The 16,167-nt window shown below is 45.7% G+C and overlaps 2 protein-coding genes across 3 annotated transcripts; one reads left to right on the top strand and one right to left on the bottom strand.

Annotated features, from left to right (window-relative positions):
* The first annotated feature begins 6 nt into the window (after positions 1-6).
* On the top strand, positions 7-2,272 carry MAD2L1BP (MAD2L1 binding protein). The gene is made up of 2 exons (XM_056356861.1): positions 7-1,026; positions 1,660-2,272. Exons 1-2 carry the CDS (start codon positions 7-9, stop codon positions 2,188-2,190), a joined length of 1,551 nt encoding a protein of 516 aa, XP_056212836.1. The 3' UTR covers positions 2,191-2,272.
* A 1,689-nt stretch (positions 2,273-3,961) lies between these two features.
* On the bottom strand, positions 3,962-15,039 carry LOC130157393 (epoxide hydrolase 1-like). Of its 2 annotated transcripts, XM_056356862.1 has the most exons (10): positions 14,885-15,039; positions 13,562-13,585; positions 12,453-12,666; positions 11,504-11,684; positions 10,499-10,729; positions 9,993-10,122; positions 8,585-8,799; positions 5,746-5,854; positions 5,302-5,427; positions 3,962-4,361 (listed from the first exon to the last, which is right to left on the bottom strand). In XM_056356862.1, exons 1-10 carry the CDS (start codon positions 14,911-14,913, stop codon positions 4,160-4,162), a joined length of 1,461 nt encoding a protein of 486 aa, XP_056212837.1. In that variant the 5' UTR covers positions 14,914-15,039; the 3' UTR covers positions 3,962-4,159. The 2 variants fall into 2 exon arrangements, with proteins under 2 accessions (XP_056212837.1, XP_056212838.1); XM_056356863.1 differs by lacking the exon at positions 13,562-13,585 and having other exon boundaries at positions 14,885-15,027.
* Between the last annotated feature and the right edge of the window lie 1,128 nt (positions 15,040-16,167).

Genomic DNA, 16,167 nt, shown 5'->3' with positions numbered 1-16,167 from the left:
TTTAGCATGCGCTGCCGCGGAGGAACCTCGCCCACCCTCCTCGCCGGGGAGCGGCTCCTCCCGCCCCCCGCCGGCAGCGACCGCCCTCGCCGCGCCGTGTCCTGGCGGCAGCACCCAATGGGGCTGCGGCCACGTTGTTTCCAAACACGGCGACTCCCACTCGCGGCACGCTCCCAGCCTCCCGGCCGCGGGAGGAGAGCCCGCCGCAGGCCAAAGGGAGTGCTGCCAGGGCCCGGAGCCAGCAAGGCTGCCAGGCCCCAGGGCGGCCAGCCTGGCTGGGCTCCAGCGCAGGGCGGGGGCCAAACCAGTCAGCCTGTTTCCCGGAGCCCCCCGGGCAGCCCTGCAAGGACGCAGCCGCACCTCACGGCGCCCGCGCCCGGGCACCCGGGCCTGCCGCAGCCGCCGCGGTGCCCCCTCAGCGCGGCGGCCGTTAGCCCCACCGAGCACTTCAGCAACGGCCCCTGGACCTGCTCCCCGCACAGCTACCAAGGCAGGAGAAGCGAGCCGGCCGGGTCAGCCCGCTCCGCTCCGCTGCCCGGGGCCGGGCTGGCCGCGGGCCCCCCTCCCGCCGGGCCGCGGCGAGCTGCGGGGCTGAAGGCGCGCCCGGCCCTGGCCGACATAACGCCAGCGCCGCCGCGGGCCGAGAGGGGCGAGTGCGCCGCCGCTCCCATGATGCCGTGCGGCGCACGCGGCCGTTCAAATCCCAGCTGGCCGTTCTCCGTTGGCCGGGAAATGGCGGCTCCTGGCGTTGCGGTGGCGCCTGTTCTCGCCCGAGCGGCCTCTTCGGCGTCCCCGCTTCTCATAGCTGAGGCGTTACCGGCCCTAGATCGTGGTGACGAGATGAGGACCCGGCAGAGCAGCCCTCCGGTCTCCTACCCCTCGGTATCCGTGGTGTTTCCGGGCGCTGTGAGCCGGGAGAGCTGCTGCCGCTTCGCCTGCGAACTGCTCAAGCACGTCCTGTACCAGCGGCACCAGCTCCCGCTGCCCTACGAGCAGCTCGCCCACTTCTGCTGGCGGGCGGCGCAGGTAAGGGACCCCCGGGCGGGACCCCTGGGTCTGGGGGCAGCCGTGCCACAGGGGCTGCGGCTTTTGGGGTTTTTCATGTCTGGTAACTGTTCTAGCTCAGGAAACTGTATTTTAATGTGCCAAACGCTTCTAAAATGAAGTGCGGTTGTACCTGTATCCTTAAGTGTTACCACAACTTCATTTAAAAAAAAAACAACCACCCACAAACAACGAAAAAACCCTTTAGGTTAGGTGGCTAAAGGTCTCAAAAAGTTGCTATTTGTCTCTTGTTGTTCCACTTTGTGCTCAAAGCATGCCACTGCTTTGTTTGTTACTCAAGCAACTTTAAGAAAAAAGCCTGGTAAGTGTTTTTGGAGTGATAGCTGATCTTTAAAAGATGGAGTTTGTAATTCTTGTGGGCGTTCCTCAGCAGCATGATTCAGATTTAAACTGAGTAGCTATAGGGCAGCCATTTGTGTTCATCTTGGATCTCCTGATTCTGTATGTGGGTATCTGTATCTCTTAAAAGGCACATAAACCCTTGAACCTTCCTTAACTTTCAGGGATGGGATGGGCCATGCTTTCTGAACCATGTGTTGGTACTAATGTTCCTAATAATGAAATGGGTTGATCTTTCTTCGCTTTGTTTTCCAGGGTGGAGAAGTGATGAAGAAGCCACCCTCCATGGACCTGGCAAGCAAGAAGTGCCAGCAGGTGCTGGTAGAACTGGAGGAAATGTTCCAGCACTTGGAAATAATGTTTAGTTTGACAGTGGTTCCTCGGGTTCTTATTCTGCTTGGAGGCAATGTCATGAGCCCCAAGGAGCTCTATGAGCTCAACTTTGAGGGTATCTGTGAGGGCAGCGCTGAGGAGAGCCTCAAAACTGGATCCTGTGTTCGCAAGCTCTTTCACTCACTCTTTGTTGCAGATGTCTTCAGTGAGCTGAAGGCTCTCCCTGTCATGGGCACTGTTGTTATGCTCCAGGGACACCGTGATTGTGGTGTTGATTGGTTCCGGCCCAAGCTCAACTATAAAGTGCCAACCCGAGGGAGGAAACTAACTGTTAACCTGTCCTGTGATGGAGACGTCAACGTAAATGCCTCGGCTCCTCAGCATGTGACTTCTGCTTGGGAGGACTATGTCTGGTTTCAAGCACCAGTGGCGCTGAAAGGCTTTCATGAATGACCTACACTCTGTAGAACTTTAATGGAATATTGAATAAAATTTGGTGTTGCTTTAAGTGATAACTTTATCAAATATAACCGTGTATTCTTGTCTGTCTGGATCCTTTTTTCAGGGCATCTACTAACTTCCTGTAGTTTAACTATGTCCCATCTGTTTTCATCTCCTGAATTGTTGAAAGCAAATACCCTTTAAGGCACAGCTGCACAAAGATACAGTGATTCTTTGGGGACCTGAGTTATGGTACAGGAGACTAACTGGTGTGTTGGGAGTAAAACTTTCCTGCTGTGTACCTGCTGAACTGGCAAATACTGGATAAATCTTTTCCCTCCTGAGTTTTAATGTGGCTGTTACTAAATTAGCTGATTGCTTGGGACTCTAGGTAATGTACATGACTATTAATACACTTGGCCTTTACTATAAAGGCTATAGCCATTCTTACCTGTAAAAGGAGACCTTTATAGTCTGATCAGGCTTGAGTGAGTACTCAAGTGTTTGCCTATCTATTTGATAAAATTAGACTTCTCCGTAACTCAATTTCAGTTACTTAATAATCCGAAGAGAGGGACTTCTGAGTAATTGGGAGGTCTTGTACTGGTGACAAAAAGAGGTTGATTGGTCCTGTGGAAGTGGGGAAGCAAGTCTTCCTATTTTTTACTAACCTTTAGTCCAACAGCCTTGACAATCAGATATACAGTTAAAACTAAAAGCAAGCAGTTTCTGCTCTAACCCTCTTCAGAGGAAGTTAGGACTCCTGTTCCAACATGCTAGCTTGTTCTCGCTTAAGACAACAATAAAAGTTAGTTTCTTGCTTGCTTTTACTTCTAAGTCTTAGAGTCTTAGACTCTTAAACGTTTATGAAATGTGAAGAGGCGGTGAGGCGAGTGTGATCAAGTTCAGCACTATCTTTACTTGTCAAATTCCTGTTCAAAGTCATAACGTGTTACTTGGGAGCAGAACTTGAGCCCTTTCTTCTGGCCTGGTGTCTAGTGCAGAATGGGAGAAGGAGGGAGGGTGAGCAACACTTAAGAGCTTTGAACAGTGTGTCAAAACTAGGTGTCTGCTGGACTTAACCTTCAGTCAGCTACTCAAGTATCTGTAATGTAATGAGCTAAACGGCTCTATCCCATTTGAAGAGAAACTCGAGCCTACTGGTAGCAAGGTTGCTTGCAGGTTCTTGCTAGCAAAAATTGCATGACGGTGTGATAATAATTTGAAATGAGAGTAAAGGTTGAAGTAACCTGCTACGCTTGGTGCATATTTTAACTTTACCATTTGGAATGGAATGATAAAGAACTAAGAGGAAATTAAGTTGATATTTTTGAGCTTGGAGCACGCTAGGAATGCTGTCTTTGCCTTATTATCCATTAAACATCTGTTTACATAGCGTGGTAATTGCTAAAGCTACCTATAGGGGAAAAACTGTTAGAATGAAGAAAGCTGCCTTATGTGCAGCTGCCCACTTGAATATGTAATTCCTGGTCTCTTGAATGAAATATAACTTGAATGTAGGACTGTTTGTGCTCAGGAGATCAAACCCCTTTACACTTCCACCAAAGCTGCTTGTAATGCATATTTAAGATGCTAGCACTCAAGTGTTTAAAGAAGTTTTTAAATAGAAGCCTTAGTTCTAAGGATCAAGGGGTTGGTTTCTTTCTACTTTCTTCCCCAGATGAGTGCAATGTTATTGCATTAAACTGTTCATATATTCTGTTATACTTGAACTATGAGTGCAGCAATGATATGGTGCCGGGAGTGAAAGAAGACTAGATGCTTATTTTTTGTTTTTTTCTTTTATTCTTTAGAAAAGCTTTAGAGCTTCATTAACAATTTTAGTACTGTAATGATTATCAAAATAAAGTGTTGTCTTCTCTATGTGACAACATTGGATTTATTTAATCCCTCAAAGTAAAGGTTCTGCTGGTGGCAGAACAACTTGCTTCTGTTCTATATATGTATATAAAGTGCATGTTCACAGCTGTTCCACCTTTCTGACAAAGTGCATGATGTCTTGTGCCAGAAGCTTTGGTTCCTCAAAGGCAGCAAAATGCCCTCCACGTGGCATGTAAGAGTAAGTGATGATGTTCTTGAAGACCTCCTTTGCCCAGACCCGTGGTGTATGTACTAGCTCCTGAGGAAAAGCTGCAATCCCTGTGGGAACATACACTGCAAACCTAGAAGACATTAATTAAGTGCATTTTTGAAAAAAAGTCCTGGGGAAATTGTATAAAAACCTCCTGACTAGTAATTGCCACAGTCAGCTGGCAGAGTTTCACCACAGCAACACATTTTGTGGTTTGTACTCTGCTGAAAAGCTTCGCTTGTATTTGGATCTCCTTGAGTATGAGAATATGATACCCAAAAATGTGAAGTAGAGCCAACTTCGCACACAGTTCAATCTTGAAATGTTTCATATTTTTAAACTTACCTTTTTTTATAGTTTTGCAATAAATGGCAAGACTCATCACCTCTTTGTGAAAGTCAGAAATGAGCATGCTCAAGTTTACTTTAGAATTTATAGTACCAGTGTAACAAATGGGTTGAGGAAAGTACAAAGAAAAAGACTCTTCTATTTGTTTGTATGACCAATCACATGGAATTCTGTTCTGCAGCATTTTCTGGTCAGCCTCTCTTATAGTCATCTTAAAGTCAGTGGCTGTTAGAAGGTGCTTTGTTTGTTAGAAGGTACTGCTCTCCAAATTGCTTCCCCAAGTCTGTGCTTAACACTTGTAGTCGTTAGTTTTATCCACCACTAAGCCATATCCTTCCTAATTCAGTTTAAACTTCTCTCTTTGAAATGCTCCTGATTTTCTGTTTTGTTTTAACTGAACTGAGCCACAGATCACAGTTGTTTGATGAATAAGACCTGTATTTTGAACACAAGACTGAATATACTTTGATAAGTCTGCTGCATCGTCTTGGCTACAAGCTACTTTGTGTGAATTACAGATTCAAAAGAAAAATGACTCAACTATTTTTATCAAAAGAAAATAAGAACTTGGATTGTTTTTTTTAACAAGTTAAGTTTGCTGTTGTAAGTGATCTAAATGTTTATACAGGCAAATGTGGTTCAATCTCATTTGCAAATCTTTCTTATGCCTACCACTTCCTTACCTGGCATCGCCTGTTAGACCAGGGTCCTTGGAGATGTTCTCCTTGTAGAATCGCATTGAGGACACAATGGAGGATGTCACCCAATAAATCATCACATTGGTCAAAAGCTCATCAAGAGTGTATTTGCTATTGATAGAAAAAGATGAAGACATTTCATTGGAAGCTGTTTCTCAATACGCTGTATTGGGCTCATGCCCTGAAGAACAGTTGTTCTTGTTCTCCACTTGTTTGCAAGCAGCAAATTAATTGGCACCCATGTGCCCAGAGCAAAACTGCCTGGTGCTGAAGCAGTAGCGTGCAGGCAGTCTGCTGTAAGTTTACACTAATGTGTCATCTTTCATGCTCAAAATTCAGCTTTGGCCAGTCTTTTACCTATCTCCTCATTAGTTACCATTGCTCATTTTTTTAATGAGTCCTCTCATGGAAGAGCACCTGTTTTCTTACCTTTCCAAGCCTCCATCATCTTTATGCAGAAATGATTTATCTGTCCAGGTAGAGAATTTTTCCAAAATATATGCAGCAAGCCCCACAGGGGAGTCATTCAGTCCACAACCTAATTCGGGAGAACAAGAGAACCATTGCAGTTGCCTGGCATTGCAAATACTTCAGTGGGAGTTAAACTGGACTTGCATCAGTTCTTCAGAGTTTTCTATGAGAATTCAGTAAAGAGTGCATTTTACTAGCCCTGGTAGTACTTTATTCTTGAAAAGTTCACCCCAATGGAATTTTGGCTATAACTGACAGCACTATAAAGTTGAGTAATTCCTATACAAAAGAAACCAGGAGTTAAGAAAATCCTCTGGGCTTCTTGGTAATGTGTGGCAGAAAGAGCAAATTCAGATGTAAAGGGATTACACTCTGAAAAGAAATTTCAGATAAACTGTTTGGGAGCACTGTCCTGCTTAGGATGGCTAACTGGGACCTGGAGTGCTGTTCACTTTCTATCTAATTTAAACAGTGGAGTGTTGTGTATCTGCTATCTGTTCCTGCCTTTGGGGAATGCTAACAAACATTATAAACACAGCATATTATATCTGTGGTTTAACCTGTAAAACGGGTAGGGATTACTTCAGCAGTGGTAGAGCTTGCCTTGGGAAAATTCTTGTACCACACTCTAGGCTGTAGTTTTACAGTATCCTTAGAATTGCCTACTCTCAAGTGTATTTTAGTGTGACTTTAGCACTGAATGACTTCGTAGAAGATGATGCACAATGTGATTTCAATTTAATAGTGGACATAGTTAATGCAAAGTAAGTTTGTGCAAGTTTCCCTGCGCTGTCAGGCCTAAAGTGATTTGCTACAAATCAAAGTCATGTAAATGCTTTGACCAGCAAAGGTAGGGCAGGCTAAAATGTGCCAGCTAGCATATGACCTGTCTGGAGGTGAGCATTTTCTGAGCTGAAAGCTGTCTCTGAATCACTGTATTCAACTTTCATGGATTGGATGCTCAGAAATACCAGTCTTGTTTGCAGCTTACTAATGATTCAACCTGTACACATCTTAGGTACCACAGCGTCTGGTGAGTGAAAATACTGTAGCTTTGCTTTAAACCTGCCTAATGAGAACTAAACTGATAATATAGATATTTTTTGAGACTAAGCAGGAAATATGTGGTTTTTCCCGCCTATTTATTTTCTACCTTTCACAATTTTAGTGTGCTACAAAATCCCTGCTCTTCTTTTTTTTCCAGGTTAAAGAGTCCTAGACTATGTACAGTGCTTGTATGGAAGTTGCTTGGTCACTTTAGGGTTCTTTTTCTCCCCTTCATGTATTCTTTTGATTATGAAATATATTAATGAAACAGGGGTGGAAGAGATTCTAAATATCATGGATTTAGTGTTTTATCTTACTCTCTTTTTGCTTTCTTTAAGAGTTTGTAAGATTCTCTTAAACTCTGAGCTGGCTGATGTTTCAAAGCACTGTCCTTGACTCTTGGATTCTCTTGCATAGCAGCAACCAAACTAGACCCCATTGGGATTTTCTTCCTCTGCTTAAATTGCTTTGGACTTTGTTGACATCAGTTTTTATCGGTCAGTTTAATCAACCAGTCACTTAACTGCAGAGAGTTACAAAAACATTTATCTTTAGATTAAACCAAACCCTGGATAGGTGTCAGATTTTCACTTAACCATTAACTTTTATCTGTAGGGAAACTAGGATCATACTGAAAGGTACAGGTGCCAGCACAGATTTTTGTGATACTCTCTCTCCCCTGGAACTTGCTTACTTATTTATATTCATGAATTCTCATGTTAACTGGTTATTAATCTATGAACTTAATCCTTTTCTTAATTCAGTTTAATGTCTTTAAGAACACTGGGGGAAGGAACCTCAACAAAACTTTTTTTTGAAATTAAATATGTTCCATTACTAGATCCACAGCTTCTTGATTCTGCCAGAGCTCTGATATTTGAAGCATGATTTCCCTGTGATATTATCACCTGTAAATCAATTCTCCTTTTAAAAACATTTCTGCTAGTTTTCTGATCAGACACTAGACATACTGGCCTTTGTTTTTCTGGGGGCTGTCTTCACTGTTTGGCTTTTGAAAAGAAAACCCAAAAAACCCCAACCTGGTATCTGGTTTGTCTCCTTTTATTTCTCTGATATTGCAATCAGTTCAAGCAACAGACTAGGCATTAGCTGACGTTTCACTTTGAGTTTCCTCTTTTCCAGTTAAATGCCAGGACGGGGTGCTATTCATTCTATGGTCTCCATACCTGATGCCAGTCTGAGACAGCTCTGCTGTCTTTCCTGATGAGGGTTTATTTCAATAAAGGCATACCCCATAATCTTTGATAATATTATAAAAATAAATCATTTAACTTTTCTGAGATGGCCATACCTTTCTTCAGACTCCTTATCTACTGGCCCCACTACATCATGCTTCTGGCTTCAGGTATTATGGCTGTGTCTACCTTTCTGCAAGTTTCACATTGCACTTGCTTATGGTATTTTTCTTGTTTTCACCCACATTTATTTCTAGAAGCTTCAATTTCAGGGTCCTGTGCTTTACTTTAAGGGGCTTTTTGCAAAAGGGTTCTTTGCCATAGAGAAGTGGTATGCCATTTAAAAGACCTTGAAAAGTGATATTTGTAGTCTCCATCTTTTTTTAAGCGGTTCCTTTTCACTTCCTTTTACACAGCTCTTGTCCCCATGTCTTGCATTCAGTCACCAGAATTCATTGCTTCTCAAACATGGTTGGCTTTTGTTCAACTATGTTTTTATACGCCTTAAGCAGTCAGTATACAAAGTTCATAGTGATATAGAGAAGGTTCATTACCTGCAGTGTCTGGTTTGGTGGCTTGGATGTGTAAGTATCCAGACTCTCGCAATAGTTCATGTATATTCTTCTGGATGAAAGGGTACATACGTCGAACATCTTCCCTAGTAAAGCCTACGAGCCATGGTATATAAGCCCCAAGCATCACAGAAATCATCCTTCTCAAACCTTGTCTGCCAGCGAAGATAAGATTCAGATGAAGCCCTTTCACAGATCTGAAATCAAGTTAATTAATAGAAGGTTAAATCAAGCAATTTTCTGTTTCCAAATTTTCTAGAAAATAAGTCTGACGGGAGCTGTAATAGAAGCATTTCACTGAGCCAATACATAAGATCTTCACATTTATCGTGATTTCAAAAAAAATTTAGGCGAGTTAAAAATGGTACAGCTGGTGCCATCTCCTTCCAGGAAAGTCCTATGCTTCATGGTACTGCTCAGTTGCTGAAAGGCTGAGCTCCTTCCTTTTCTCCCTGCCAATTTTAAATTTATCTCCTTCCTGATTTAGGATGATGATCCTTGAGGTCTCAAATCAAAATGCAGCAGAGCTTACTTCCACGCCTAGTGAAAGAGAAGCCAAACAGCACTCCATTTTTCTCTGTACAACTCTTCCCTAGATAAGGGAGGCCAACAGCATCCTGGCTTGTGTCAGAAATTGTGTGGCCAGCAGGACAAGGGCAGTGATGCTGTACCCAGCACTGGTGTGGCTGCACCTCGAATACTGTGTTCAGTTTTGGGCCTCTCACTACAAGAAAGATGTGTCCAAAGAAGAGCAACGGAGCTGGTGAAGGGTCTAGAGAACAAGTCCTGTGAGAAGCAGCTGAGGCAACTGGGCTTGTTTAGTCTGGAGGAAAGGGGGCTTGGGGGAGACCTTCTTGCTCTCTACAACTGCGTGAAAGGAGGTTTTAACAAGGTGGGTGTCGGTCACTTTTTCCCAGGTAACAAGTGATAGGATGAGAGGAAATGGCCTCAAGTTGTGCCAGGGGAGGTTTAGATGGGATATTAGGAAAAATTTCTTCACTAAAAGGGTTGTCAAGCATTGGAACAGGCTGCCCAGGGAAGTGGTTGAGGTATTTAAAAGATGTGTAGATGTGGCACTTAGGGACCTGGTTTAGCGGTGGACTTGGCAGTGTTAGGTTTATGGTTGGACTCAATGATCTTAAAGGTCTTTTCCAACCTAAATGCTTCTATGATTCTATGAAATTTAGAAAGCGTGAGAATGCAAATACCAGTATCAATGCAAAGCACATGAATATAACTGAATGCACAGGGGTGGGGATACCCCTGGAGAAAACAAAGCAGAAGGCGATGAGAGGCAGGGCAAACAGAAGGCAGGACCCAGACCATGGAGCAAGAAGGTAGGGTAAGAACTGGAGAAACCTTCTCTGCACTGATTCCCTTTGCTACTCACTGTGGCAGCATCTGGGCCATGTTTGTGGTAATATGAGATCCCCAGTCTCCTCCCTGTAGGTAGTATTCTTTGAAGCCCAATCTATTCATCAGCTTATGAAATATCCGAGCAGTTGCTTTGCTGTCAAAGCCTGTAGGTAAAGAGAAACAGAGGAAACCTGTTTGTCTTGGTGTATCATCCCCTGGCCAAAGATCATGGTCTGACAGAGGCACATGAGTATGCTGCTGTGTAAAGGCACAGTGTGCTATGCTGCTCTGCCTTGCTCCTTGGCAATACAGTGAACACAAGATAGAAATTCAGTGGAAAGTGGAGAAAGTGGAAAGCAGACCTGGTTTCCAGCTACCATTACCTTCCAGATCTCCACAGCCAGCCCCAGAGCCTCAGCCACGGGGGTGTTAGTGCAGAGCCAAGCATCTGCATTCACAAACTGCATTCCCTGGTGAGGGCCAGGGATGACTGAGGCTCCAAGAACCTAGCAATTCCAACTGCGCCTTTTCATCGCTCACCTTTCTGGTGTGGTGCCTCCGAGAAGCCATAGCCTGGGATGGACGGGCAGATGACCTCAAACACCATGTCACCCTCATTCAGGCCATGCTCAGCTGGCTCTGTGAGCAGAGGGATAATCTTGTAGAACTCGTAGAAGGAGCCAGGCCAGCCGTGGACCATCAGCAGAGGTTGAACAGCTCGACCGTGAGGGACATAGGAGGGCTTCACGTGGATAAAATGGATATCAATCCCTGCCACACATCCAAGACAGATAAATTAAAAAAAAAAAATCTGTTCTGAACTCTGAAGAAGGAGGGTGGCAAAACTGTGATTAGCATTCACAGCAGAAGGTACACAATCAACCCATGGCAAGAAGATGCCTAGCTGAAAGGACATGCCTGGTATTTTACCTGTGTCTCATCTTTTACTTACAGACAGAGGTATTGATCCCAGTCCCAGTTACTGGGGTCACAGGAGACTGAGCATCCACCTCCTGAGAAACTGGGTCTTACAGTATATAAGTACAGCTGCACTTCAGTGAATAGCATAATGCAGCTAAGACACGTGCAAAAACATGACTAAATTACAAAATGTGTGGGTGATAAAAAGAGAAACATGAAAAAAGTAAGTGCAGGATAGAAGTTTAACCTGCAGATCACTTATCTAAAGTCTGGCTAACCTCACCTGGCTAAACTGGGTGGGGGTGGTGGATATTCCAACCTCAGGGGCTGGGTAAATTTTACAGTTTTCAAAGGTGGCTTCAAGGCAATAGCAGAAGAAACCCTCATTGTTATTTAGTGCAGCTTCAGAGCCAGATGAAGCCCATCTTCAAGCAGATCTAACCTTATCACCACTGTGCAATAATCTTAATCTATAGAGGGTTATTAATAACATAGCCTCCACTACTGATCCTTCATTAAGCTGTTATGCATACTGTTGTCTTAAATATAGTAACCTCTTAAAGCCCCCCATTCTCTCTGTGCATTTCAGAGCGAGACCTGCTCAAGCCACAGAGACCCCCTCACCTTCAATGGTGGTTCGGAAATGGGGATATTTGTTCAGGATTTCCACTTGCTTGCGCCAGTCAAACTGGTTCCTCCAGTAGGCCACCACCTTCTGCAGGTAGCTGGAGTTGAAGCCGTAGTGGAAGGCAGCCCCTTCCAGCTGCGGTGTGTAGCGGGCCTGCTCCAGGCGGCGATGCAGGTCCTGCGGACAGGAGCTCTTGCAAGGCTGGCCAGATGCCTGCATGTGCCCTATGCTAAGGCAGGCATGAACAGGCCCTCCTGGCTCCACTGGCTTCTGTGTCTCTCTCTGGGACACCACAAGCCCCCCCTGAAGCAGTGCCATACTCTGTATAACTTCCTGAATCATTTATATGGGGAATATATTTTTCTACAGGTTAGCAGTTCCCCTAGGGCACCCAGGAGTAGCGGGTTCTACGCTTGCCTTACTGCTAACTCGCTTTAGGGGTTTTGGCACTAGGAACTTGCCAGCACTGCCAGCTGAGAGAAGAATAAGCAGCTCAGCCTGTGCTACCGACTGCTAGTTGGCCAGATAATTAGTGACAGGCTTGTAGGGACAGAAGGAAGAAGGACCCCATCCTTCTTCACCCTTCCAACCCTGTCCTCTGTGGAAGCCCCTCAGTCCTGCCTTACTGGTGCCATTGCTATCCCAGTGCCCTCCCACCCCATTCCACCACTGCAGACCTGCTGTCAAATTCTGCTGCTCAAAGCTTGGCCTTTCTGCAGGAGCAGCCCCAGGTTGCATGGAGAGTCTGTGGTCTCAGAAAGCATAAAGACATTGGAGTGAATCTGAGCTCAAATCCCATTCATAAAGGGCAGTGAGCCAGAGCATCATCTAATGGACCTGTACTGGCTATTGCCCCCAAGACATCACCTCGAAGCAGTAAGGTGGGTAATAAACCGGCTCCGCCTTGCAGCTTTCTGCCCCTCCTTACATCCCAGCCACGGGTACCTCAATTTCTTTGTCAGATGTTTCAATCTTGAAGGGACGGATACTTTCATCTTCTTTCCCTTTTAGAGGTCTTTCATCTGAGCCCCACCATCCATTGCCCATTTCAATAGTCTTGATCTTGTGTCTAGACCTCAGCCAGTAAACCAGCATCCCTCCAACCCCCAGAGCGGCCACAGGGACCAGGACTGCATTCCTCTGAGAACATTCAAATGACCTGGGGAGGCATAAAATTGTTTGTGCTCAACAGAAGTGTCAAGGGTAAAGGGACTATGCTGAGGCTTGTAGTCACATTTTTTGTGAGTAACAAACCCCATGTAGTCAGCAGGGGCTGGGCGTTTCTGTTATTTTTGAAGATTGCAGGCAGGATTTGTGGCAGGGTTACATCTACCGGTGTTTCTTAGGGACCTTAAGCCTTTGCTGATCAGGACTTGTTAATCACAAGGCTTCTCTGTCCCTCTCCTTATGAACCAGGTGTGCCCTGGGAGACAAGGATCAGTAGGATATGGATCTATCTGTTTTAAGGCAGGTACTGAAGTGAATGGGATAGTAGCACCTGGACAGCTTCAGGCATTAAAACTGCACAGAGTGGGCTGAGGAGCAGAGACAAGAGTTTTCAGCTGCTGGAGACAGCTGGATGTGCTAGACATGCCCCTTGACTGTGCTATATACATAGCTCCCCTACAGATTCAGTCATCTTTTAGGGCAACACTAGCCCTCCACCATAGCTTTCCATAGGTAAAGGTCTCAACTTGTCTGTCTGGTGCCTCTTTTTCTTACCTAGACAGCAAAGTTTCAGACTTTCTTGAGGTGTGGGAGCTAAGGCACCAGAGCTGGACTTAACAGACAGACAGCAATGTTTTAAAACTGTTCAAACCCTTCAGCAATCAGTCCTAAATGTAGTGTCCCTTCCCATCCCTCTGACCTGTGCCTCAAGCTCTCCAGCTTCCCTTGGGGATTAGCAGAGCTGTCTGGGGCTATTGCAGGGGGCTCAAAGAAGACTGTGAATGAAGATTTTTTGTCATACAGGGTATGGAAGGGACTATGCTGTGCCCCAACCAGGGTGCTAATGAAAAATGAACTCCTCAGCACAGAGCAGCTATTTCACTTACCTGATCCGGGACAAGATGCCATCCCTAGAAAATGGGGGGGGGAAAAAAAGATTCTTACAGTCTGATAGTGTTGTCTGAATGGTACCATCCCTTGGGGATGGTGCAAAGAACATCCCCTGCCAGCACCATTTACCGCGCAGCCATGGGATCACAAGCTGTTCAGCTATCTGGCAACAGAGACCGTGTTTCTGGGCTGTGTTTTAGCTAGATAGTTTGTCACCATAATATTCCCTCCTTCAGCACAATTTAGATAAAAGGCACTGAACAACTGGGTAGGTGTCCTTGCGGTGTTTCATCCTACAGAGGGCTGTGTTACTTCAGCCAAGTAAATAGTTTATTTAGGCAGCTGTGTAGCGATAGGTGCCCAGCCTTGGCAGGGGACTTCCAAGCTCAAGGGTTACTCTGCTGCCAGCCACGTGGTACTCATCCTGCCCAGGGCTGGCATGAGGAGCGGCTTGTGGGACCCTTCCCTGTTCAGGTTCAGTGAGCTGCTGTACCTTTGCTACTTCCAACTACTCCTGACTGGATACCAAGCTTTTACGTCTCATCTGCCCACAAGAAAAAGAAAACATCCTCCTTGGTTCTCTTTTAGCCTGGTAAATTCTCTTGCAAGAAAAGCAGAATCTAAAATCTACCAAAAACTTAGAAGCAACAGAGAAAGTCTTGTTACTCTGCCTTGTGGAAGGCAGCTAGATGAGGGAGCTGTTTGGTGTCATAATTACGATGCCTTGAGACAAAAAAAAATGAAAAGGACAGGAAACTCCATGAAAAACCAAGTCCACTGGGTGTTTCTTTTTGCCTAGTACCCTTTCCCACTGCTACCCGTGATGCAGAACACAGTGCCTGTACTGGACACCCCTGCAGTGGTGAAGGCAATTGGGTAATGATCTCTGAGACAGTCTATGTGATTTTTAAGGAAGTATCTCCTGAAACCACTCCCAGACAAAGAAGAACAAGAGCTCCTAAGAGTAAACAGTGTCAGCCCCCACCTCCCTGGAGGCTGAGTAGCTTATGCAACAAGTAATAACAACCTCCTGCACTTACATCCTGGAGTTTAGTGAGTCAGAGGCATGAAACCAGTTATCACGGCAACAGCACAAACTCGGCACTGCTAACAAAGCAAGCATGTCCCAGAAACAGCTCTCTGAGTGGCACAGAACAAGGCTCAGTCTTATAAAACCTCCTCCCTACCCATGCTCAGGAAAGCTCAGCTGCATGCTCCCACCCACCGATGGCCTGGTGGACCCCACAGGGGCTTTCTCCTGCCCCAACCCTGGGGACCCCTGTTTAGAGTCCCTCCTCCATGTGCCAAAGAGATCTCACCAGGTGTTTGGAAGCATCCTCTGCCACATATCTGCTCCTCCTTGCCTACCACAGCTCCCAGCGAAACAACCCAGGTGTCTCCTCTGCTGGCTTTCTCTTCCGCAGTGACGCTCTCTTGGTGACAATGCAAGCTACATCAACCGTGAGTGCCACCTATTGCCTAAATGTGCACTTGCAAATTAAGCTCAACAAGAGACAAATGCCAGGTCCTGCACGGGGAGGGAATAGCTCCGTGCATCAGCACAGGCTGGACGCCAAATGCATAGAAAGCAGCTCTGCAGAGCCTGGCCTGAGGTCCTCAGCTGAGCCTGAGTCCACAAGGTGCAGCAAAGGCCAGTGCGTACAGGGCTAGATAGCAAGCGTGTTAGCCAGCAGGCTGAGCGAGGTGATCCTTCGCTCTCTTCAGCACTTGTGGGACCACATCTGGAGTGCCATGTCCAGTTCTGGCCTTGCTGGCAGAGGAAAGACTGGAGTGAGCCTGCCCACCCTTGGTGGTCAGGGCCACCAGGCTGCTGGGGGGCTGGAGCCATGTGGTGTACAAGGAGAGACAGAGAGACCTGAGCTTGTTCAGCCTGAGAAGAGAAGGCAAAGGGTGGGGTCTTATTGCTGTCTACATCTACCTAGTGGAGAGTGTAGGAAAAATGGACCAAGAACAAAAGGCAATGGATGCAAATTGCAAGAAGGGAAATTCTGGTTAGATGTGAGGAAAAATTAGTTTACCATGGAGGTATCCAGACACTGGGACAGGGGCCCAGAGAGGATGTGGGATCTCCATCCTTAGAGGCAATCAAAATTTGACAGGAACAAGGCACTGAGCAACCTGATCTACCTGAACCTGCTCTGAGCAGAAGCTGCGATGAGCTGACCTCCATGTGCCCCTTCGGACCTGTGCATTGTGTGGCTCTATTCCATGTGCACCTGTGATCTGCAGCAGCCCAAACAAAAAGGAAAACTTGCTTTTCATTTTCCACAGAAATCAATGCTTTGTTTTAGCTCATTTTTAGACTTCATTTCCTTCATGGTTAGTAAAATCTTACTAGGTAAAGGCTCCTCTTTCCTAAATTGTGTCCTTGCTGTGCTTCAGTCCAGGAATAACTACATCTTACTGTCAGAGAAAATGATTCCTATCTCCATGCAATGCTCTAAGCAAAGTACCATCACCAGTGAGCTCTGTGATGGTTAGGTCTCATACTACTAATGTGACTTCATATGCAGCCACTATGCCATCAAAAAAGAGTCATCAGGAAGAAAAGCTTGTAAATCCTTCATTTGGTCAAAGTTCA

This window comes from Falco biarmicus, chromosome 12, assembly GCF_023638135.1.
Source record: "Falco biarmicus isolate bFalBia1 chromosome 12, bFalBia1.pri, whole genome shotgun sequence".
Taxonomy (NCBI): Eukaryota; Metazoa; Chordata; class Aves; order Falconiformes; family Falconidae; genus Falco; species Falco biarmicus.
Note: the sequence above shows the minus strand (reverse complement) of the source record. Positions and strands in the feature narration are given on the sequence as shown.